This window comes from Anabas testudineus, chromosome 21, assembly GCF_900324465.2.
Source record: "Anabas testudineus chromosome 21, fAnaTes1.2, whole genome shotgun sequence".
NCBI classification, from domain to species: Eukaryota; Metazoa; Chordata; class Actinopteri; order Anabantiformes; family Anabantidae; genus Anabas; species Anabas testudineus.
In genome coordinates, this window is record NC_046629.1 from 12,004,826 (window position 1) to 12,026,475 (window position 21,650).

General features: G+C 37.4%; 3 protein-coding genes across 7 annotated transcripts in view; all 3 read left to right on the forward strand.

Moving 5' to 3' along the window:
* The window catches only part of zmp:0000001200 (dedicator of cytokinesis protein 9), a 61,251-nt gene extending 58,971 nt beyond the window's left edge, over nt 1–2,280 (forward strand). For all 5 annotated transcript variants that reach the window (XM_026375723.1, XM_026375720.1, XM_026375722.1 and 2 more), the window contains one exon: nt 1,195–2,280. In XM_026375723.1, the coding sequence (XP_026231508.1) occupies nt 1,195–1,320 (126 nt within the window). In that variant the 3' untranslated portion in view covers nt 1,321–2,280. The remainder of the gene's footprint in view (nt 1–1,194) is intronic.
* A 25-nt stretch (nt 2,281–2,305) lies between these two features.
* slc15a1a (solute carrier family 15 member 1a) lies at nt 2,306–9,408 on the forward strand. The gene is made up of 23 exons (XM_026375725.1): nt 2,306–2,563; nt 2,672–2,709; nt 3,542–3,629; nt 3,781–3,922; nt 4,060–4,179; nt 4,306–4,405; nt 5,141–5,231; nt 5,368–5,451; nt 5,567–5,649; nt 5,751–5,837; nt 5,929–6,018; nt 6,107–6,151; nt 6,235–6,267; nt 6,358–6,446; nt 6,591–6,672; nt 6,759–6,878; nt 6,991–7,134; nt 7,217–7,263; nt 7,480–7,587; nt 7,677–7,788; nt 7,986–8,123; nt 8,270–8,377; nt 8,506–9,408. Exons 1-23 carry the CDS (start codon nt 2,557–2,559, stop codon nt 8,731–8,733), a joined length of 2,184 nt encoding a protein of 727 aa, XP_026231510.1. The 5' UTR covers nt 2,306–2,556; the 3' UTR covers nt 8,734–9,408.
* A 499-nt stretch (nt 9,409–9,907) lies between these two features.
* On the forward strand, nt 9,908–18,907 carry stk24a (serine/threonine kinase 24a (STE20 homolog, yeast)). Its single transcript, XM_026376558.1, has 11 exons — nt 9,908–10,416; nt 12,965–13,195; nt 14,384–14,440; nt 14,945–15,053; nt 15,369–15,526; nt 16,171–16,356; nt 16,447–16,592; nt 16,694–16,826; nt 16,910–16,978; nt 17,129–17,265; nt 17,985–18,907. Exons 1-11 carry the CDS (start codon nt 10,375–10,377, stop codon nt 18,013–18,015), a joined length of 1,299 nt encoding a protein of 432 aa, XP_026232343.1. The 5' UTR covers nt 9,908–10,374; the 3' UTR covers nt 18,016–18,907.
* The last annotated feature ends 2,743 nt before the right edge of the window (nt 18,908–21,650 follow it).

Sequence of the window (21,650 nt, forward strand, 5' to 3'; positions counted from 1 at the left end):
CTGATAATACACCTTTTTATAACACCATTCTCTGTTTTTCCTTTGTGCTGACATGAGCAGATTGGATGGTAATGCAGGAAGCACCAGAATGCAATAAAAAGCTTTGTTGTTAGTTGTTGGTCCGGCCAGACACAGTCATCTGTTCTGAGATATTATCTGACATCTTGATGGCTGCAGGATTTTCATTTCAGACTGATCCTGCTGTTGTATTAATTCTTTTTCACATCTTTGTATTATGTTTTACATATTATATAAAGCTACAAACATTTTTGACCCCTGCGACATCTTTGTAATCTGAAACCTTTATATACTTATATTAATCCTGCCTATTATTAACAAAATAGGAAAATAATCAATTTCATCACATTAGGTCGCTTTGCTTCGAGCTAGAGCTTAAATATGAGACTGATAGTTATGTATTCAGACCATAGACAGACCTTATCTTTTACATGCCTGCAACAGATAGAGATGTAGACATAAAATGCTCTCTGACGTGACACGTGCAACATCCACCAGGACAGTTAATCCTCCGTTTGATATTGATAACCAATACCTATGCTCTATCCACTATGAACACATTGACCTAACCTGGCTAGATCAACTTCTGCGCTTACCTCTTTTGGACTGATGTATGTTTTTGCATGTAAATAGTATAAATGTATGTACAAATCTGTATGTACATGTAATGTAGGAGTTTGATGTCTGTGTGTGTGTGTGTGTGTGTGTGTGTGTGTGTGTGTGTGTGTGTGTGTGTGTGTGTGTGTGTGTGTGTGTGTGTGCGCGCATCTGAATATAGATGTGGTTTGCATTTATTTCTGTTTTTGTATTTACATACATTAATATGTCTACTCTTTTTGGCTCGTTTTATTTTCTGTTGATGTCATGTGTATTGGTTGTTTTCAATTTTATATATATATCTATTAACATTCATGAAATGCTGAAGCTGCACCTCAAAGTCAAGTTCACTTTATTGTCATTTAAGACCAATGCACCATACAGTGCAGAGTAATTGTGTTTAGCTCCTAGTATATAAAAATGTAGTAAAACAATATAAAAAGCAACACAACTTACAACAAAATATACAGAGTAGTTTAACAACAGCTGTACAATAAAGGTAATTAAATTATTCTAGAATATAGGGTTAGTTATATTGGTTAATCTCTCATTCATTTCCTCCACTTTTGCTCCTTTCAGATCAGTCCTGTGGAAGATGGCATGAAGAGTGTTCTTCCAGACTCTCTTCATATCTTCAACGCCATCAGTGGCACGCCAACCACTACCACTATCCAGGGCATACCCAGCTCTTCATCTGTGGTATGATGGCAGCTTGGGTTGACCTCAGCGCCCTGTATTCATCGCCAAGGCCATGCCAGGCATGCTGGTGATGTCTCTTACGTCTCTTCCGTCAGCTCAAATAGAGACAACAATAACGACGTTAGTGACCACTTCTCAGCGACTAAGGGACCGGACCTTTTTAATCCATACGGAAAGCATGGTTGTGATGGATGTGGCCAATTTATTTTTTCCTGTGACAATACTGATGTGAGGCTTGAGACCTGTGGGGGCCGTGCAGGAGAGATGACAGGACACTTCTCCTTCACCTGTTTCTAACTGCACAGACAGTGCAGTGTGTTTCATGGAGACATTCCTGTTGGGATCTTTAATATGCATGTCATTACATTACACCCACACCCACTGGCCCATTTGGTTTTATTTTGATAATGTTTCGCATTGTGTTTTTTATGTACAGGATTCCATATTTTTAAGCCACTACATTGATGTCTTGAGGAACAGTATATGCTGCATACAGTATGTCGACACTCAACTCCCTCTACACGACGATATATTTCTATAAAAAATGCTAATTTACAAACGCCTCATATGATGGCATTCATACTTAAGTCACTTCAATGTCTTAGAGCGGGGGAGTTTTTAAATATTTAAAACAATTGCAAAAAGTATATTCCAAGTTGTGAACTGATGTATATAAAAAATGGAGTGTGTGCAATAAAAGTATGTTGCTATGTGGGGCTTATACACTGTAAAGATGATGTTCACCTTCTTGCCAAAGTGATGAGGTGTGGAACCAGACACTACGCCTACTGTGGAAGTAATATGAAGCTTTTACCATTTTAGTGTTCAGTGAAATGTTTTATATTTGGACAGCATTTTTTTTTTTTTATTATTATTTAACACAAAGTCGCTGTTCTGCTGTAAACAGAGATGTTCCCTAATGCTTTTCTTTTTAAATAAAATCCACTCATTTCTCTGCACTTGCAATTATGAATCCTTATTTTTGTACTTATTCTTCAGGTGTAAATGTTCTTGGGATCAAATACTGTTTTATGAAGTGTCAGGGACTCAACATAGGCCCACCCATCATAAAAGCAACACAGTCAGCAGTGTGAAAGGCAGATCAAGGACTAATAGGAAGCAATAATACATGAAACACTCCCACTGGTGAACAGTTGATGATAAGTATCAACTGCACCTGGAGAAATCTCAAAGGAATATCCAACTACAGAAGAGATCAGGTGGCACCCTCACTGCTACATCATGACAGGTGAGTCCGTGTGTTTTCATATAAATTAGTAAAAACAAAATCCAGAAGGTACAGACACCTTCACACACGTGAAGCTGATAGATTAAACTACTTCCATATTGTGTGCAGATAAAGAAGATCCCAAGAAACACAAGAGCAAAGTAAAGGTAAAGTACTTCATTCCTTTTACAGTTTGAGTGTTTGCGTGGCATTTGTTCTAAATTCTCCATTAAGACAATTAATGACTTAATGAGACGTTTTTACCTTAATTATATTAGAAAAATATACTTCGACTTGACTGCATTTATTTGATAAGCATAGTTGCTACTTCTCAGACTAATAGTTTTTACAACAGTTTGTTCTGAAACATAGTCAGTTTTGGAAAGTAATATTTATTCAAGAGCTGTACTTAAAAGAAAGTTTGCAGTAGTATTTGCATTTTTGTAATTACATTTATTGTAAATATTACTCCCCTACAATTATTTGATACCTTAAGCCACTCAGAACTTTACAGGCCCAGATTAATAAAATATAATCAACAACTATATTGTGAATATAGTTTAAAGACTTTACTGATCTTGGGGGAAATTAATAAACTACTCAGCAGTATATATACTGTAGTTACAGTTGGGGTTACTACATTAGTTCAACCTTCAACAGCATTGAAGTGATATAAAACATGTCATGCATCGCATCAATAATTTTCAGCCTGCAATACTTCCTATAATATCCTGGAATATGACATTCCGTATATAAATACTTTGAATTATGATCTTACATTAGTCAAATTTTGGTCATATTGCTACTTCTACTTAAGTGAAACTTTCCACCAAAGTACATTTAGTTGCTCTTACTTGTAACTTGTAACTTGTAACTGCTGAACTTTAACTATCTAATATAGTAGTTTTGCTGTGTGATGTTTATACAGTACTTATATTTAAGAGTTAAATATTTCCTTCGGCACTGCTGAAAACTATCCTGCTGTTTCTTATCCATCAGAGCAAAGTGGTGTGTGGCTACCCAATCAGCATCTTCTTCATTGTGGTGAACGAGTTCTGCGAGAGGTTCTCCTACTATGGAATGCGAGGTGAGAACACTTTGTTCTAGACCCACTTGCTGATGTTACTACCATTTTGTCCACCCATTATGTCACCATGGGAGACTTAATAACAGATGTTTATGATGATAGGATTACTGCAGGATTAAGTCTAATCTAAGTCTCATTTTTCTGTCCACAGCTGTGCTGGTGCTGTACTTCAAGTACTTCTTGTTGTGGGATGATGACTTGTCCACCTCCATCTACCACACCTTTGTGGCTCTCTGCTACCTCACCCCTATCCTTGGGGCCATTGTGGCAGACTCCTGGCTGGGAAAGTTTAAGTCAGTGATTTGTTTAGCAGCACATCCAGCTCTCCCATCATTTCACAGCCCCCACTTACTGTTTTGCAGAGGTACTTACAGTAGTATTTAAGTTACTTAAGCAGGGATCTGTCTTTCTTCCCATCCTCCTCTTACAGGACTATCATCTACTTGTCCATTGTCTACGCCATCGGCCAGGTTGCAATGGCCGTCAGTGCGATCCATGATATTACTGACTCAGACAGAAATGGGACACCAAACAACATGACCTTTCATGTGTGAGTTTCTATTCTAGTATAGAAATAAGTGAGTCAAAACAATCCAGACTGTGGTGTTTTGTTATGCAGTTTTCATCACTTATTTTTACTGTATTCGTTGTTCATGCTTATGTTTTTCATATTTAGTGTGCTGTCCATGGTGGGCCTCTTCCTCATCGCTCTGGGCACTGGCGGTATCAAACCTTGTGTGGCTGCCTTTGGTGGAGACCAGTTTAGTGAACACCAGGTTAGAATTGAAGCACACTTATGGTCAAATCTTAGGATGAGTTTCATCCAATGCTTAAACTCAAACGTTACATACCAAAATCAGCAAGTATTCATTGCATGTCCACCTCCTGAGATTTTAGTTTTGAATCATAAACCAAACAATTGGAAAAAGGAATGTTTGATCCTGATGGCTCTAGATTTTCAGGTCTTTTGTAGTACTACCGGTTGAGTATAAAGACTACAATTTGGAAGGTTATAATAGCTGCTACTAGCATGACACCCCTAACTGAACTACTGATGGTTGCTTTGCATTGCGCTTCATTCTTTGTCAAACAAAAGACAATCTCTAATTCTACCAATTTGCAAAAGTGGCTAACTGGCTTTTTAATTTTTTTCTTAACACTGTTTATTATGAGTCGGACGCTTTTACAGGACAGCTGAGATAATATGGTGGTATCAGATCTTTACTGTAAGACAAGATGGAGCTTGATCATTAAGTGCTTTGTGTGTAAGGAGAAAGATTTTAAAGGATTAGATTTTATAGAGAGCCAAAGAAGAGAAGCTCATCTAGGAGAAATAGGATCTCTCTAGTGTGGACTAACTTTGCCAACATTGTCATCTTCAGAGCCAAAAATCTTTGGGTGGTGTACTTAAATTCATATACACACACAGTCACTGCAGAATTTGTTACACGTCATATCCAGTAATGCATTAGTACATGTTTACAGGATAACTGATTAATTTCTCTTTGCAGGATAAACAAAGGAGAACATTCTTCTCTGTTTTCTACTTGTGCATTAACGGTGGGAGTCTGCTATCAACCATTATCACTCCAATCCTCAGAGGTAGATATGAACAGGACATAAAAGCTTAGATAAATGGTGCCGTAAACATAATTGCATGTGATAATCACTAATCACAGTCCTTGGGGATTGAATGAAATTTAGACTGTAGGTGAATGACAGTTGTTTTGATCTGCAGCCCAGGATTGTGGGATCTACAGTCAGCAGAAGTGCTATTCTCTGGCCTTCGGTGTTCCTGCAGCACTAATGGTGGTTGCACTTGGTATGTCCACGCGTATTTGGACGCTGTAATTCTATACATAAAGTGGAAATGTAAAGATTTGGTACATATACTGTACAGTATTGATACTAAGTTTGGTTTGTGATGTCCCTGACAGCTGTGTTTATAATTGGGAGTGGTATGTACTACAAACCAGAACCACAAGGAAACATCATGCTGGAAGTGTGTAAATGTATTGGGGTAAGTCTGGTTTATGTGACATAGTTTGCATTTATGTGTACCAACAGTGGCTTCTGGTGTTTTGACATAACATTTTTCATCTTTGCTCTTCTTTAAATCAGTTTGCAGTTAAAAACCGCTACAGACACAGAAGCAAGAAATACCCAAAGAGGCAGCACTGGATGGACTGGGCTGAGGAAAAATATGATGTATGTTTCACTTTATTGAATTTTCTAAAAGTTTCTAATGTGATGCTTCATCAGTAAACAGTTGTTCATATTCTGTCTTTCTGTTATCTAGAAACTGCTCATTGCTCAGATCAAAATGGTGCTGAAGGTCTTGTTTTTATACATCCCACTTCCCATGTTCTGGACTCTATTTGACCAAAAGGTATCTTAAAGCGTCTCTTAGCGTTAAAAGGCAAAGCCACTTGCTGACAATAGAAACTGTGCTGACGCCAATGCTTCTTTCTTAAAAGGGTTCTAGATGGACTCTGCAGGCCACCACCATGGATGGACACTTTGTAAGTCTGCTGATAAAACCAAACATGTATTTGAACTAACTATAGCAATCTGTTCATCTTCTAACACACGTTTGTGTCTGCAGGGATTAATTGTTATACAGCCTGATCAGATGCAGGTAAGTAAAAATAAATGCTGGCATGTTATGTTAGCTTGGATCGATATATTACTCGAGTAAGTTCTCATTTTCCATTTTGCGCTCTAATAGACTGTCAACCCCATCCTGATCCTGACTTTGGTGCCCATCATGGACAGCATAATCTACCCTCTGATTAAAAAATGTGGCTTCAACTTTACGTAAGTATTGCTTATACTCAGTGAGATTTACATGAGAACCTTGTTTTTTTTATTATTAAAAATGTTGATATGTGATGTTAAAAAAAAACATATTCCTGTTTAAAGTTAAGACAGTTGATGCTGTACCTACTGCTCATTTAACAGACCTTTGAAAAGAATGACGGTGGGGATGATCATGGCGGCTATAGCTTTTGTCTGTGCTGCTCTGGTTCAGATGGAAATCGATGTAAGTATAGAACAAATGTTGTGTTCATGTCCTCTTATTTCAAACTCACAGTAAGGTTGAAACTAATCATGTTAAATCATTTTCAGAAAACATTGCCCACATTCCCGTCAAAATCCGAGAATCAGTTAAAGTTACTGAACATGGGGACAAATCCAGTCACAGTAACGCTGCCTGGACTTGATCCAGTGAATCTTACTGCAGCTCAGGTACGTCCACTGAACAAAAACCTTAACACCTAGATAGGTAACACCTTTACCTAAATTCTTACCTTAACATTTGCACAGTTTCTACTATGTCTTGTTGTGTTTTCTTTTGCAGGCGAGTGATGAATTTTTCCCCTTTGAAACAGAAAATATCACTGTTTCGGTTGGAAGCTTTAAAGTCACAAAAATGATTTCCATGACCAAGGGGCTGCGACAAACACTTCTCATTCCCCTAGATATCTCTGATGAATGGCTGTTGGTGAGTGACACACACAAAATAAAGAAAGCAAAGACAGACAAGTGGCATTTTGATGGTTTAATCAGTTTCCTTTTCTCCACAGGCTGATGACTTGATTTCCAAACCACAACAAGGCAGCAACGAAATCCGGTAAATTGACATTCAAATGCGTGGATAAATATACAATTAACTGATCTAATTAATAATAATCTATTTGAATGTGTTTTTTATTAGCTTAAAAATAGTAAAAAACAAAACAAAACAAAACAATGTGTTATTCAGAGTCAGAGTCAATTGAAGAAAATTACATTCATTATTTATATTAGTTGATTTTCCATTTTCTAAAATCTAAAATAACTGTTTTAGATTTATAAATGGAATGGACACACCAGTGAATGTATCAACTCCTGCAGCCGACTTTGGACAAATTGAGCCCTTTTATTATTCCAACTACACCAAGATAAAAAATGGAGAGTAAGTTTTCATCTTGACTGACTGTTTTAAATTATTTTATGCACAAGACAGTACAGTTTGGTAAACAGACGTTCTTTTCTATTCATCAGGACCACGTTTACCCTGCAGAGCGGTTCACAGTCTTGTAAATACAGCGCAGAATTTGGATTTGGAAGTTCATACACTTACTTTATCCCCAGCACTTTGATCTTTGGTCCGAATGTAAGTCTCACTGAAAACTCACATTTGTCCCAGACAGAAAAAAGTTCAGTGCTTGAAGAATATGACTGGTGATATGAATCTGACAAATAAAAAATAACACCAACCTATTCTTACATTTAGATTAAATGTTGTCATTTGTATTCTCTGGAGACTATTATCTTAATTTCTGGTATAATTATTTGTATTTTTTGTTTTAGTGTCAGGAGTCTATTACCGTGTCAGAAAACATCAAGCCCAACTCGGTCCATTTGGCCCTCCAGATCCCACAGTACTTCTTCATCACTGCTGGTGAAGTGATGTTTTCTGTTACTGGTCTTGAGTTCTCCTACTCACAGGTAGGACCTATACTGCCATTTGAGTACACCAGTGGATTAATGTATTTATTTTTCTTTGTTCCTGAACTATATAATTGGATTGTGTGCTGTTCTTTGTTTCTGGCTTTGTTCATTGTACACTTTTGTCATTCTTTTGTGTCTTCAAGGCACCTAGCAACATGAAAGCAGTGCTGCAAGCTGGCTGGCTGTTTACTGTTGCTATTGGCAACTTCATTGTACTGATCGTGGCTGAGCTTGCGAAGCTTCCCAAACAGGTAAAATATGAACTTGTACTAATGAAACTAAAAACTAGTCTTAAGAGACTAAACATGTTTCTGTTTTTTCTCATGTCAGTAACATATGATGATGCATTAATACTACGTTTGTCTCTCCTCTCTCAAAGTGGACAGAGTATATCCTCTTTGCCTCTCTCCTGGTTGCAGTGTGTATCATTTTCTCCATCATGGCCTATTTCTACACTTACATTGATCCTGCAGAAATTGAAGCTCAGTTCAAAAAGGATAATGAAGATGATGAGGATGATCAAAGCAAACTACAAAAGCAAGAAGTTGAGATGACCAAGAAAGACTCTATTGAAAGTCACAGGGAGGGCAAACAGACCAGAATGTGAACAGTCAACAGTCAACAGTCAAAAATAAAGGATTACAAATGTATAATGCAAAGTTTAGTATCAATGTAATGGAAAATATGCTTTAATTCTAGTGTCTATCTGTTTGTACATGTTGTGTGTATGACATATTTTATATTTTAATAGCATAATTTAACTCTGTTTACATTATAGTCTGTACAACAAAGTTATATGCTATAGTATTATAAGAACAGCAGGTAAATGCTATTGTTCCTTAACATTTTCATATTATTGAATGTATCTGCTCTTTTATACCTATGTATAAGTAATGTTCATGTAAGTAGAAATAAATTGTTATTGTTTGTATGTTTGTACATGTATGTATGCATTTGTGATGTGTAGAAAAAACAAACTCTGTATGTTATTCTTGTCCACTCCATATAATCCTAAATAATGTTTTCACCAACCTGTGCAGCCTAATTAATAAGCCATATGACAAAAGGGAGATTTTTTTCTCCAGACAGTGAGTGAGGGTTGATGTTGACTACCCGAAGATGAACCGTTGATTTCTTTGTAATACTGCACTAAAATAGAGCAGAATGTGATTAGCATTCATTTAATTATTCACACAAAAAGTATACTATTTCCCTTTGAAATGTAGGGAATTTGAAGTATGAAGTAGCACAAGTGGTAATAATCAATTAAAATAAAAGTACCAAACTTACAAATGATAACATATTCCCAGATGGTCTGGGGTGTGGCATAGCATTCAGGTGGATGGTTGAAAATAAAAGGCTTTCATTAAATATAGGCTCACATTAAACATAACACCTCAAAGGTTTGCTCATCAACACACTTTCCTCTACAGTGAGATCAACCAGTACACAGCTACCTGGCCTGGGTAACATTTCAGTTCACATAACTCATAATTGGAATAGTTGTCTTATAGAAAAAAGTAAAAGTAGCTCAAAGGTACAGTACAGCACTTATAGCCCAGTAAATGCAGCCTATTTAGTTACTTACCTAATAATTAAGGCTTGATATCGGATCCTAAATGAGCTACTCAGACATCAGATAGAGATCTTTATAAACAGTCTGCGATCAGACCACACACGTGTGGACCTGTGCGAGCGTCCTTCCTGCTGTGACGTCTTAAGGTTTACGAATGACGACACGAGAGCTGTCTCCTCTGATTCGTGCACCGGAAAATAAAAATGACATTAACCAAGATGGCGCCGGGCGACAGAGAAAAGTGGTAGATAAGAGAACAACAAACAAACGATACAAACTAAACAACAGTGTGTATTTATGTATCCTGTGTGACCATTTCAAATCGGACGCAGCTTATTATCGGGAAACAACCGACCACTATCTGAGAAAGCCCACCGGGAGTTATAACTGCTAATTATTCTGCGAGCTGTTTGCTAACTAGCCGCTAAAGTGTGTAGCCTAGCTAACGATAGCTAACTGCGGAAGGCGACTGAAGAGCAGGCAGCTCGAAGTACAAGCCGACAAGTCAGGCTGATTTTTTTTTTTTAATTAAGCCTTTTGAACACATTAACCATCTTGCAAGACGGACCAGGTCGACCAGAAGAGCGGCCTGTGAGGAAACTAACGTTACTCACTTGATAAGGAAAGCCTAAAAAGACGAGGAAAAGGCGTCATCCTTGCTGATCTGACGCCATGGCTCACTCTCCTATTCAGACTGGGCTGCCGGGGATTCAGGTAAATACATTTCATGTTTTCACTACTTGGTAACTTTAAGAAGCAGGTTCAGTCTCTTTACCCCATAATTCATGTTGCCTCTAACTTCGGCTTTACCTCAGAAGTTCAGCTGGCTGCTTCTGAGGTAAACTTTAACCTTAACCACAAGAACAGCATGTGTGTAACACCGTTGGTTTCTAATAATATATGTGTTATTATCAGTATCGAGGTTGTCACCCTGTTTGTTCGTAAGCTTAGAAATAAAAGCTCATCAGACTATTCTGGATCAAAGGTTGTTGCCAGTCACTGTCATTACCAGTTTGTTGTTTTGGTATGATCACACTCCAAAGGCTCATCCATACTTAATCAAAAGATGCATATTCTCACCAAATGTTTGTCATTTGCCAGACAAAAATAACATTTATCACAATAATTTATAAATAATAAATAGGTGCCTCATCTCCTTCTCTTATCGCAGATTATTAGGCTGCAGCTAAGGCTTATTTCCATCTTTGCTTAATCTGGCAATTATCATGTGGAACAATCAGTTTAGTGCATCCGAGGTGAGAAATCAGTGAAGCTCAAGGTAATGTCCTTCTGGGCTGCAACTAATGATTTTCATTATTGATGGACCTATTGGTTTTTAGTTTACTATCACAAGAAAATAATTAAAACTGTAATGTACTTTCATTATGATATGCCACATATTGCATAGTTCTTTTTACCGAGAGATGTTTGACTAGTTATTTGTTTGCACATAATACAGTTTTTTTCTACAATTATGAAGGAGTCAATTGCAGATTGCACATTAAAATACAGGTTCAGACTGACAACAGCATGTCTGAGCTCACAGGGTACTATGTAGAAGAGTGCTTGCAGTTGGAGGACTGGCAGTGAGCCTCCAACCCTGAGGGTGTGGTGAGTGGATGACACTAGTAGTGTGGTGCAGATGGGAGAGCATCAGATACAGGCAAGGTTTAAGCAGCTTTAGTTGTTGCAGTAAACCTGCTGACTGTGGCTATGACAAGTACATTCCCATCATGTTCTGTGGTCACGCTGCCCTTTTTAGTTTTCCTATTGTCTTTACAGAGGTCAACCTCGACGTTATAATTTTCACCTGGATGACTGATCACACCACTGTCATCATAGTGTTTTGGTTGTGGTGTTTCTCCTCTGCTTTAGTCTGCACAGCTCTCCCTCTTTGTTTTTGTTATCAAATTCAGCAACCCCCTTTGCCAGTTCAGTGTGCAGCTGCTCATCTCCCCTTCCATACAGGTTTGATTGCCATGCATTAGCACTTTTACAGGAAAGTGTTCTTTATGGGACTCCAAAGCAATATGCTGTGCGCACTAACAGATCATCCTCTTAGGGCTGGGTTACCTGCCTAAATTGAGGATTGGGCTTAATTGCCTGAGTTTTTTCTAATTAAAGTTACAGCAAAAATGTACTTTCTCTTTATAATTTTCATTTAAAAATAATCACACTTTAATAAAAAATGTACTGTTTTTCAGCATTGGCTTATTTTTTGTACTATCTATAATGGAAATTATGGCTCTGGAAACAATACTCAGGCAGTTTAGTCTAATGATTGCTGTGTATGTAGGGAAATTGAACTGGCCAACCTGAAGACCATTACTCCCTCCCTGGTCTATGGGGAAATAGGCCATTTAGTTCAGTCAATAAATCAGGGTGTAGTCCTTCAGCTTCTGTTTAGCCTTTGTGGTGGAGGTCATTAAACCACAGTTATGTCTGTCTTATGTTGTCCAGACCATCTCAAAGTAGTTTGAGAAACGGCTAACATACAAATTAGCTTTTTGTTTGTCAACAAATGCAAATTCTTGCATGTGAGGAAGTCTTGAGCTACTTCATGTGGTAATGCACAACTAACATATAGCTTAAGCAAGTGAGCTGGACAGCGCACAGTAGGGATTTTACAAGCCAATATGAAGATTTAGGATTGTCACAACCTGTCAAGGCAATAATAATTTATATTATTATTAATCAGCATTTATCTAGGTGGTTGATGCTCTGTTAAACTACTACAAACTTTTATTTTACATGATGTATCATGAGTGAGTGATAAATAACTATGATTGTCATGTTATGTTATGTTAAAAACTGTGAAATGTGACATTTACTGTTACTTAGGACTAGAGTGATGTCTACATTTTATATTGAAGACATCGCATATATAGATATTCAGGTTACTCTTATACTCTGTTCATGACAAAGAAAAGCAACATGTCCTCGTATTTGACAAGCAGAGATCGCAGAATCTTTTTTTGCTTGGAAATCATAGAAAATATTGATTGATAATCAAAATATTCTCAGATTAGTTTTTGTCAATTGATTAATTGACCAGTGATTCTATCTCTAGTTTGAGCCTCATTTCTTTCTCATTTGAGATTAGATGAAGTTCAAACATTTTATGTTAAGCCTGGTTTTATTGCATATCTACAATTGTGTTTGTGTAGCAGGATTTAGTTTTCTGCTGCATAAGATTTCTGTGCTTCAGCCTTTTCTAATGCACCTTGTTGTAACTCATTCTGTCTTTTTCTGTGTCATTCAGAATTTCAGAGCGGATCCAGAGGAGCTTTTTACCAAGCTGGACAGAATAGGAAAAGGCTCTTTTGGTGAAGTTTTTAAAGGTATCGACAAACAGACTCAGAAAGTTGTGGCCATTAAAATTATTGATCTGGAGGAAGCGGAGGATGAAATAGAAGATATTCAACAGGAAATCACAGTTCTCAGCCAGTGTGACAGTCCCTTTATCACCAAGTATTTTGGATCTTATCTCAAGGTAAGTGTTAAGCTTAGGAAAAGTGTCATTTTGTGAAGTTGTTAGCCTCATAATGCATATGTCAGTAGTGTGTTACTGCAAGTGTGTGCAATGTAGGTCAATAAATAATACATGTGGACAATGGAACCAGTATTGCCTGTCTAATATGGCACAAATTGCTCCAGAGCTACCAGAAAGGGTCTAAAGTTACTGTAGTATGTATACATCATGGACTTTTAATAGTATGTAAGTATTTTTACATTTACATTTATTTTAGTATGTGAGAGTCTATGTGCCAACCTTCAGCTTAAACATAAAGGCATATACATGCATGTTGTACAATATGTTCCTACTTGAAAAATGTGTTTTGTAACTATATTAGGTTTTTTTTCACTTACTGCCATAGTGCTTTGAGTGCTCATTACAGCATTTACTACAGCACTTTGCAGCACTAAGGGTAGAAGTGGTGGTGATCCATTAGTTCTAGATATGCTGCTGGCTCAGAGAGAATTAGGCCAAAGCTTTTATGTGTTATTTATGTGTTTTATGTTAGCATAGTAAGTAGGAAATTTTTGGTCAGGTGGCGGTGCCGACCACCATTGATCATGTAAGTTGCAGTTTCATTTACTAAACAAACCACTGCTGCTGGATTGCTTTAAATAGAACTTATAAAAACTGAAATGAAATAGTCAGTCTATAGGTTGAAACTAGGGAGAGGACAATGATGTTTTTTTTTACAGGGAGCGAGGGGCGAAGAGAGAATTATGTCAGTTATTATTGTCTAACAAATGCACAATACAGTAGTCCACCACTTGATTAACTAATGCCATTTGGACCATTTATAATGTAATCACTTAATTGTGTTACTTGATGTACATTATATTATACTTAATTGCTGTCTTTTTATGGAAAGCTAACCTTTAGTACAAATGGTTCAAACAAAGCTGTGGTATCATCCTTCCATCATGTCAGCAGAGAGACTTTTATCTCTACTGTGAATGCAGTATGTTAGCTAGTGCTGCCTTGAGCCCTCTCCCAGCCTGCTGAAATAAATGAGAATTGATAAGTCATTAAAGCTGGAAATATACTTTAAAATTAGTCAAATTGTACACACTAGTGAAGTAGTGTTGCTTTGTTACTACTTTTTTGTGTCACTATTGCACCTTTGAACACAGTCTTGAGTAAATGCTCTTTTTTTTTTTTTTTCAGGGTACGAAATTATGGATTATTATGGAATATTTGGGTGGAGGATCAGCCCTTGATTTGGTAAGTTTGTGCTAATAAAACCAGTTTGAATGACAATCCTGCCACCAACTATTAGATACCAGGCCATTACAGCAGTTTTGTGAAAATACATTGAAAAGTTTAGGTAATAAGTTATGTCTGAAGTCTTGTGGGCATCTTACAGGCCAGTAAATATAACAATAACAGAGACAGAGGTGAGTAAAGAGATGAGGAACTTTCACATTTATTGGACATTTTAGGGGAAGCTTCTGGAACATATGTAACTGGAAAGATTTTGGGGAAATTGCACGATGTTACTGTGACACAAATGACATTTCAGTTGCTCATAAACATGTGATTCATATTTCTTTTACATTTGAACATGCGTAGGCTGCAGCACTTTTTTACTCTAGAGCTAGATATGTGTGACTTACAAACTTGAATGTGAAGCATCAACATAAAACTATTAAATCCAACTAAAAAATCATAATTGGGCATTAAGGCCTTTAACACTGTGAACGTAGCCTTATTTATCCTCTCCTCTAGTTGGAACCAGGTGCACTGGATGAAACACAGATTGCCACAATCCTCAGAGAGATCCTGAAGGGACTTGAGTATCTGCACTCAGAAAAGAAAATCCACAGAGATATTAAAGGTAAGACCTTAAATGCCACCACTTTGTTTTAACAAGTTTGTAAATGGTGTAATTCTAGCAATATGCTCTCATTGCTTCTGTTTGTCATTTTGTACATTTTGTGACAAAGAAAGTAATTATTTGGTCCATAGTAAACCTTCTTGATGCATTGTCTGTATCAAATCCAAACCTTTTTTTGTCCCCAACGGAAATATTAGATTTCAGGATCGAGGTTGCTGCTAGAAGTTGATAGTTTACATCTTTATATGCTAACTGTTGATGTAAGTGCTGTATGTATCTGAAGAGTGAAGCATCTCATAATCCCTATTCCTTCAGCCGCCAACGTGTTGCTGTCAGAACAAGGTGATGTGAAGCTGGCAGACTTCGGGGTGGCAGGACAGTTGACAGACACGCAGATAAAGAGGAATACGTTTGTTGGGACACCTTTCTGGATGGCACCTGAAGTCATAAAACAATCTGCCTATGATTCAAAGGTCAGAGTTATATCATCATAAGCATGCTATGCATCCTATATCTATAGCAGCCATTCATACATTTACTCTAGAGACACACAAAAAAAACATACAGTCCCCTCCAAAAGTATTGGGACAAGAAAGCTAATTTGTATGTTTTTGCTGTACACTGAATACATGGGTTTAAGATCAAACGATGGATATGAGATGAAGTTGAGAATTTCAACTTTTATTTAATGCTATGTACACCTTATTAAATCCACATGAAGGCATAAACCAGCTCTGTTTATCATTATAATGAGAATCAACACACACAATGATGGTTAAGGTGGTTTTCCTAAGAAAACTTGTTTTGTGCAAAGTAGCTCTCAAATGAGCTGTATGGTTGTTTTCTTTTTTTTAATTGGTCTGTTGACTGTCCTTGTTGTTGAGTTTTAAACCTCTTTTGTAAGAATGACGAAGCACATGTTCTTGGAAATAACCACACTGGTCAGTGTGGCTTGTCAACACAACCACTGTGTCCGTCTTTAGTTTGCAACATTTCTTAAAATACACCCACATGGCTTAAATCAGCCAGTCTAACTGTAATGTTATATAGCATTGTGTCAGCCCCCATGTATATATTGTTGCTATGATAAAATTGTTTTGTTTTGTTTGTTTTATAGGCAGACATCTGGTCATTAGGAATAACAGCGATAGAACTGGCTAAAGGGGAGCCACCACATTCTGAGCTTCATCCTATGAAGGTTTTATTCTTCATCCCAAAGAACAATCCACCAACACTGGAAGGGAACTACAGTAAACCACTTAAAGAATTTGTCGAAGCTTGTCTAAATAAAGAGCCTAGTTTTGTAAGTGTAAAGGACTTTGGTCGTACCATTTTTAGTAACAAAGTACAATTAGCATAAAGATATGTAACAACCACTGCTTCTGTTTTTTAGAGACCAACTGCCAAAGAGCTGTTAAAGCATAAGTATATCGTACGGCATGCCAAAAAGACATCTTACCTGACAGAGCTCATTGACAGATACAAGAAGTGGAAGTCAGAGCAGTCTCGGGATGAATCCAGCTCTGATGAATCTGATGAGTAAGTTGTCTGCACTACCATCATCTAGCATATTTGCACCCTGAAGCAAAACCTAGCACCTCTCAGCATACTGATGCTCCTAAAATCCTGTTTCACTGTAGCGAGCCCGACGGCCAGGCATCTGGAGGGAATGATGCGGGCGATGATGACTGGATTTTCAATACCATTAGGGAGAAGGAGTTGAAAAAGTTTCAGAATGGAGCAGCACAGCCTGCTGAGCTCGAGAGGAAACAAGTGAGACCTTATACCACTGCAAAGTGGAAGGCCAAGTCTTATATTTTCAGAAAGGATTCTTAGATTTCCTTCCTTTTTTCCAGGTTCAGGAAAGTCCAAAGAGGCCTTTGTCACAAAGCATATCATCAATTTTTTCTCCATTGTTTTCTGAGGTAATTACATTGAGTTAACAAATATTAAAACAAACACTGCTGCTCTTTGCTCATCAGATAGAATGTGTCTTATGTTAGTCAGGGACTCCTCATCAGTTTTTAGGTGAATCATTACATTGTAATGCTAGCTTAATGCTGCTGTTGTTGCAGTTACAAGAAAAGAGTGAGACAAGTAATGGCAAGCCAGAGGTTGCAGAGGACTTGCGGAAGGCCATTTTCCTAGCAGAAGAAACACACCCAGGCATATGTGACTCCCTGGTGGCTGAACTAGTGCAGAGACTTCAGAGGTAATTGGAGTTTATATTGTTATTTCCTACTATGTTGATTATTCTTTCTTCAAAAGAAATCCAGAATTATTGCTGGATTGCACTGATCACAACTCGTGACGGTAAACACAACAGTGCCAGTGGCCTTATGAGGATATAATATAAGGCCACATTACCTTCTTACATGTCATCCTCTCTCTCCTTAATCCATGTCTCTTTTCTATTTACTTCCAAGTGTTGGCAGAAATCCTCTAAAATGCATAAAACAACACTCAGCTGTGACAACAACTTTGTGAGGCTAAATGCTCACAATAATAACATGCTGATGTTCAGCATGTTCACCGTCTTTAACATGTTAGCTTGCTGACATTGCTAAATACATCTCATACTCATTCGAAAGGCATCAGCAGGTCTAACTTGCTGGCTTTAAGTAGCAGGCATGTAAGTTCTGTGGAGCCCAGGTTTGATCATATAGACTTGAGCCTGACAAACTGATGATTAAATAGGTACTGAAACTAGTTGTAAATCCTTATTTGCTAACAATCAGGGACTTTGCTGTGGTGCCACTCTCAGTGCAAACATAATTTTTCCCCCACTGATGGCATGCTCAGAAATAGAAATGTGTATATTAAATTTCATGTGTAATGAGCATTACAGTCACCAGTGTGACTAACGGTGTTTTGTTTTAGCCTGAGGCCTGTTTACTGGGCAAATATTAACATTTTTTTCCTCTTTGTCAGGTTTTCTGTGCCACAGGCCGCTGCCAATTAGTGAAAGGAGCTACATCTAGCTCTACTTTAATTTTCCACCCTGGTGGCAGCAGTCAGATCTTTTCCACTGACCTCCACACTCAGGATGAAGTCTCCCAGGAAGGTCTCCATCACTCATTTGCCTGAAGCAAATCCTGGCCTATTTAATGTCTGTCTGTACGCTAGCACACCACTAGAGGGTCCTGTTCAGGACAGTCGGTGGCCAGCCAGTCAGCTGCCACCTGCTGTAAGATGTTCTTTGTCAATACCTCCTTCACAGCTTTTTGATTTGAAGGGAGGTGTTAGCTATCTTTTTTTCCAAGGAGGCTTGAGGTTTTTTTGGTCTTGCTGATTTTGAGGTTTACACTGCTCCTATGAGTCCTTTCTTGGAAAAAGTTCCTTGCTTAATTAATTGTGTGCAAGTGTGTGTGGCTGTTGAGCGATATCCTGAAGAGTGACTGTGTGTTAAAGCATTATATTAAAAACTCAGGTATCCTGCTTTAAGTGTATTGGGTCCTCTGGGAGATAGAAAGAGCTCTGTAGGGTGGTTGTACAGACTTGTAAATAGGCTCATTTCTACAGATACATGAAAAAATAATGGAGCGTTTGTAATGGAACCACTGTGTACAAATGGCCAAATGCAACATGTAGATAATAGTCGTAAGGTAGATATTTTGAGAGACTAAAATGGCCATAAATGAGATTGCCTTGACTTTGTACTTGTTCTATTGTATATCAGTCTTTGATTTTTGGAGATGTAAAACTTTTTAAATACTCATCCAGTGAATGAAGATGGCTGCCCTCAGTTGTGTTTTACTATTGATTTATCATATATTTCTTAATTCTCTTAAACCCTTTGGTTTCACATATTGTGCTGTGGCTGTAATAACATTGCAGAATGTAAAAAAACAAAAAAAAAAAAAAAAAAACAAGGCTGGATCATCCAAGCGCCCACCAGTTTAAACACTGGATGCTCTTTCTAGCCATGATTCCACAAGGCCTCAAACTGTTGTTGGTCTTTGCTTCACCCCTGTTTTGTTTTGTTTTGTGTGATTGATCAGTTAAACTGAAGTTTCATCCATTCATTCCATTAACAGGGCATTGCCATGATCTAGTTTAAAAAGCAGCAGCCTCTGTTAGTCTTCCTAGGAGCTGCACTGGTACTATCTATCTCCTCAGCGTACCTACAGCTTTAATTGCACTTCAAGTATAAATGCCTTCTACTATAACAAAGTAGCCATAAAACAGTAGCATGAGACTTACAGTGTTTTGCAAGTATGCACCATCTTAAAAAAATAAAATAAAAGTCCACCTTAAGTCTCACCTCTTGGACTCTGGAGTTGGTCATGCAGTGCAAGATTTGCCTGGCTGTAACTTTACATTTTGGACTTGTGGGAAGTTTTTTAGTTGTACAGTAAATCCATATAGGCTTCTCACACAGTATAAGACACTGCAAACACATGTACATGTTAACATGAGGCCAGGAGGTGTTCAGGCGCCAATGTCACTGCTGCTGCACCAACTCTGGTTTAAAAGGAATGTGCATGATAGTAGAAACAGTATAAAGCCTATTGGTTGGCCTGAGCAGTATGCGTTGTAGCATACTTCTACAGGACGGGAGGAATGTTGAGTCCTGAAGTGAGTTGAATCAGCCTTAGACTATTTGTGATGGATGGGATGAATAGTATCAGCTTTAAAGAGGTTATTGTTGTGATTTCTTCTTTTTCCCTCTGGTGTTAAAAATGCACATGCAGCAATCTTTTAAAAGATAAAGGAGAAAATATTAAACATGTTTCTTTTATTTCTTGCCAGAATAATGTGTGCATGAACAAATGGACTCTTTATTCTCAAAAGAGAGATTTTAGTTTTCACGCAACAGATTTATCTTTTGGGGTGAGATGTACTTGCCACGGGGCAAAACATGGTGCACATGACACAGTGCAAGTTAACAGAACTGTTTGACATTTAAGGAAATCCAAATAAATGATGCATTCAGTGGCCACTTTATTAGGTACCCCTGTGTATACTATTACAATTCAATACAACTGTGTATTCTCAAGAAAGAATCTTTCTACTTTCATGTAGAAATGTTTAACAGGCATAAAACCACTAACCAGCAGGAAAATTAACGTTTTAAAAGGCAGAGGAAATTAGCTTAAGCTTTGGCTTAAACCTCTATAGCCTGTAGCAAATAAACAGGTGTTAAGTACATTTACTCAAGTACTGTACAGTTTTGAGCGTCATATACTTTATTGAAGTATTTCAGTTTTATACTACTTTATTTTTACTCCTCTACATGTATTTAACAAGCTGTGCTGTTTTTGTTCCACTCAAAGTCAGTGGGTAACTTTGGACATTATTTTAAATTACTAGAACATTTCTTTGTTACAATTTTTCCCTTTTGAGAGTTTTAGTAAATTAATATTGTACATTATTATCTTAGTGCAATATTTTAGGCAACAACGTGCACTTTTTCTGGAGTTTGTTTGCTGCATAACTGCTGAAACATTGAAGCAACAGCATAATTTTTAATGCTGCACTCAGTTGAGTTAGTCTCAGTTATTTTATGTTGTTTCAACTAATAATTCATATTCATTATGGATGTATCTGTTAATTAAGTTTACCTGACTATAGATCTAGTGCTACTTATAAAGACCACTATTTTAAGAAAATATTTCATAGGCTGATATTTTTGGTACTCTGATTAAAACTATAAAATATAGTGTCGTAGAAGTTTCATATATTCTTTTGAAATGTAGTAGAGGTGAATTATAAAGTGGCATGAACAGACTCAAAGTATCTCAGATGTGTTCTTCAGTACAGTACTGTTAGGTAAATGTATGTACATTGAGGTAGATGTACAGTGACACACAACCTATCCTGAATTTCCTTGCTGGCAGGTGGATTTTGGCATCTCTGAACAAAGCCAGGCTACAGGCTTTATGTTTCCAGTGTTAAGCTAAGCTGACTGACTGTTGAATGTAGCGTTTACATTAGGTTAGTTCATACTTACCACATAGGAGCGGTGTCACTCAAAAACAAACAAAACTCAAATAAGAGTTTTTACATTCTCCAAAATATCAAACAGTTCTGTTAAATTGTGTCATTTAAACAGAACTGTGCCTCCACCCTGTCCTTTCTGGTTATTAAAGGTAGTTGAAGCGTAAAAGTCAAACTGAGTAACGCTAACCAAATTAAGAAACCATACCAGACTCATAATTTCAGGACTTTTAACATAAGTTTTCCTTTGTGTTTAATTCAGCTCGTTATTAAACTTCTCATGTGACATGTGCCGTGTATGCTCTTTACCCCAAACTGAGACAGATCCAGTACAACTTGCACCTTTTACCTGCTCAAAAAAGACTCTTTATGTGTTGGACTTTGTGGATTTGTTTTTTTTTTTTTTTTTTATGGTACTCAACAAGGCTACAATATTATGTTGCAATAACCATACCACACACACACATCTTGTCTTGTGTGTGGCACGGTGATTAAGCAGTGTGGTCGCCAGGAGTCATTTCTTAACACAAATAGGCTTATATTCTATTAAACTATTTTTATAACCCAAAAGAGCAGTATTATCTAACAGAGGGAGTAAGGTTTGGTTCTGTGATGTGTTAAAGGTTTCACACTGGAAAGCAATCACTTAAAATGTAC

What these genes read in the sequence shown, in the direction of transcription:
- stk24a (XM_026376558.1), top strand. Translation starts at nt 10,375, where the DNA reads ATGGCTCACTCTCCTATTCAGACTGGGCTGCCGGGGATTCAG. An exon ending in AGCTCTGATGAATCTGATGA is followed by an intron (nt 16,593 to 16,693) that starts GTAAGTTGTCTG and finishes GTTTCACTGTAG; the next exon opens with CGAGCCCGACGGCCAGGCAT. An exon ending in CTGAGCTCGAGAGGAAACAA is followed by an intron (nt 16,827 to 16,909) that starts GTGAGACCTTAT and finishes CCTTTTTTCCAG; the next exon opens with GTTCAGGAAAGTCCAAAGAG.
- slc15a1a (XM_026375725.1), top strand. An exon ending in TCCTGGCTGGGAAAGTTTAA is followed by an intron (nt 3,923 to 4,059) that starts GTCAGTGATTTG and finishes CTCCTCTTACAG; the next exon opens with GACTATCATCTACTTGTCCA. An exon ending in ACCAGTTTAGTGAACACCAG is followed by an intron (nt 4,406 to 5,140) that starts GTTAGAATTGAA and finishes TTCTCTTTGCAG; the next exon opens with GATAAACAAAGGAGAACATT.